Raw genomic sequence first — 2,531 nt, 5'->3', positions numbered from 1 at the left:
TTTAAAAGTGGTTTTGCCATTAATTTCAGTGCTCTTGCATTAATCGAGACCTCCCCACATGATTCCAAATAAACGAACTACATTAAAATAAATTCATCACATCGAAAGGAAGGTATTTAGAAAAGTAATAGAGCTTCTTCTGTTTATCGTTTTTAAAATATATTTTACAACAATATTTTTATTATTTTTTAAAATTTATAGAAAAATATTTTAATTAAAAAAAAAACATTAAATGACATCAAACAGTTACTAAAAAATCCAAAATGCCAGCATCACTGGCCCATCCCTTCGTCCTTCCCTTGGTTGAAAGAAACACAAGCACCCGATTTTGCTCTTCTGGGATCTGCACCTCCAAATGTGGAGCAGTTCCAGGGGTTTAATGCCCAGAAATTATTGCTCAACAGGTGTTCACAAAACTGGTAAATCTCAATCATGAACATGGATTATTACAGTTGAGAGAGAAGTAACCATTAATGCTAAAATACTAAGCATACATCACCCAAGAAGACAGAAGATTAACTTGAATCACCAAAATATAATCAATATTTGTCAAGAATTCTTAATTTCAACACCTTTTTTCACTCTCATTCACCTACTATCCTTTTTTTTTTTTTTCTCAATCCATAATTTGCACTTTCTTGCTTCTCAGAAAGTTTACAAACCACAAAAAAAATATAAAACCAGAAAGAAAAAGGAAGGGGAAAAACAAAAACAAAAACATAAAAAAGAGAAATGAAAAACTTCAAAAGGTCCACCTCCAGATCTTGATTCTTAGATCAACCTTACACTTAGACTTGGTAGTAACAGCAACTGTTGGTGTTTTACCTTTCGGTAGAGACCCTTTAATCCCATCACAAGTAACTCTAATTCCAACTTCCTTCGTCTTTAATCCACCCACCTTCATTTTCACCCTTGTATCCATCTCAATCTTCAACATGACTGATCCATCTGCACTTTTCTTCTTCTTCAGATCCGATCTCAAAGAATTTAGTGCATCGACGTCAAGATCGTTCGACCCAGAAACCACAACGTTTCTAAAACTTGTCTGATTCTTTTTACTCAAACTGAAAGCAGGCAAAGAACCATTACCAAGAAACACACCATTGCCATCAGATAATGCAGAGACCGTGAAGGGTTCATAGTCTAGTGAGATATGTGAATTGGTGTTCTCGGAGATGATAGTGAGGTTAAGAAGAGTGGAGAGGTGGGAAATGGAGGAGTCAGCAGAGGTGGTGAGATTGAGACGGTGGATGCGTAGGGAGGTGATGGTGAAGGTAGGGCGGTGAGGTCGGTAAAGGATGTAAAGAGCAGTACCAGCAATGGCAGCGAGGAGGAGGAGCAAGAGGATGGTGAGGATTGTCCAGAAACAGCAACAACAGCAGATGTTTCGTCCACTACGGCTACGATGGCGACGGGTGTGAGGTTGTGGACGGTAAGGTAGGCGGGAAGTAGGGTTGTATAGGTGGGATTTGTTTGCTGTGGCGTTTGGTGGGTTGCTTGCGGTGGTGGTGGTGTTAGCAGTGGCGGTGCCATTGGTTGCTGGTTTTGAAGAAGGGAAGACTTTCTCTGACATTTTTTCTCTCTTTTTTGGCCAAGTGTTTGCAAATGAGAGTTGCGTTTGTGTGCGTGCGTGTGTGGGTGTAAGGAGAGGGTGCAGAGAGAGGGAATGTAAAGGGCAGAGAAGAGAGGGACAATGTACCAACAAAGGAAGGGATGCTAACTGCAGACCAAAGTTGGAATCTTGCAAAGCAAAGCCTGTAATTTCTCTCTCTATTGCTTACTGACTCTTAGTTTTTTTTCTCACTCTGGGGACAGTTTACCTTTCTGTGATCTTAATGGGACATCTTAACAAGCAAGCATGGTGTTTGCCTCTGCCTTGGTGCTTGACACGTGAAGATGGGTGTGGTCTTGTGATTTTTTTAAAATTAATTAATGATGTTCAACCCAGTTTGTGGGTATATTTTAATTAATTTTATAAATTTTTAAAGTTAATAATCGAGTAAATCTTTGACGATTCTAAAAAATCTTGAAATGACGAATGCTGAGGAGCAAATCCAATTCCTACCATTAGATACCCCTTTGCTTTTGTTTGCTAAGAAAGTGACTTGGTGCTCTCTTACAATTTGACTGCGTTGATTTCACTTCGAACATTTTCTCATGGGAAGATGATTTGCATTGTTGCCATGTCTAATCGCTCATCCTCCAATAGTTGTTAGAATATGATCTTCGGTTTGAAAGTCTTGAAACTAAATTCACAGTCCAGCAATTAAGTTAGCACATCAAACTCTAAAGCTGTTCATTCTAGCAGACTTTGTTTGTAATCAAACAAAACATTATAATATTAATATTTGGTATTGTATTGAAGATTATTTTTCAGAATATTTTTTTTTATTTTTTAAAATTAGTATATCAAAACAATTTAAAAATATATAAAAAAATTATTTTTATTTTTTTTAAAAAAATTAGAAAGTGCAACTAGAACACACAAACAAATAATAACTATAGCTATGTATATTAAGAATTGGATTATA

The 2,531-nt window shown here is 36.7% G+C and overlaps 1 protein-coding gene across 1 annotated transcript; it reads right to left on the bottom strand.

The window, feature by feature from the left end:
- Window positions 1–515: 515 nt before the first annotated feature.
- Window positions 516–1,774, bottom strand: LOC133673647 (NDR1/HIN1-like protein 13). Its single transcript, XM_062094485.1, has one exon. It carries the CDS (start codon window positions 1,571–1,573, stop codon window positions 743–745), a length of 831 nt encoding a protein of 276 aa, XP_061950469.1. The 5' UTR covers window positions 1,574–1,774; the 3' UTR covers window positions 516–742.
- Between the last annotated feature and the right edge of the window lie 757 nt (window positions 1,775–2,531).

This window comes from Populus nigra, chromosome 15 (genome assembly GCF_951802175.1).
Source record: "Populus nigra chromosome 15, ddPopNigr1.1, whole genome shotgun sequence".
Lineage (NCBI taxonomy): Eukaryota > Viridiplantae > Streptophyta > Magnoliopsida > Malpighiales > Salicaceae > Populus > Populus nigra.
The sequence above is the reverse complement of the archived record's forward strand: the minus strand, read 5'-3'. Positions and strand labels throughout refer to the sequence as shown.

Bases quoted from the DNA above. Each gene is read 5' to 3' on its own strand.
- LOC133673647 (XM_062094485.1), bottom strand. From the start codon at position 1,573: ATGTCAGAGAAAGTCTTCCCTTCTTCAAAACCAGCAACCAATGGCACC.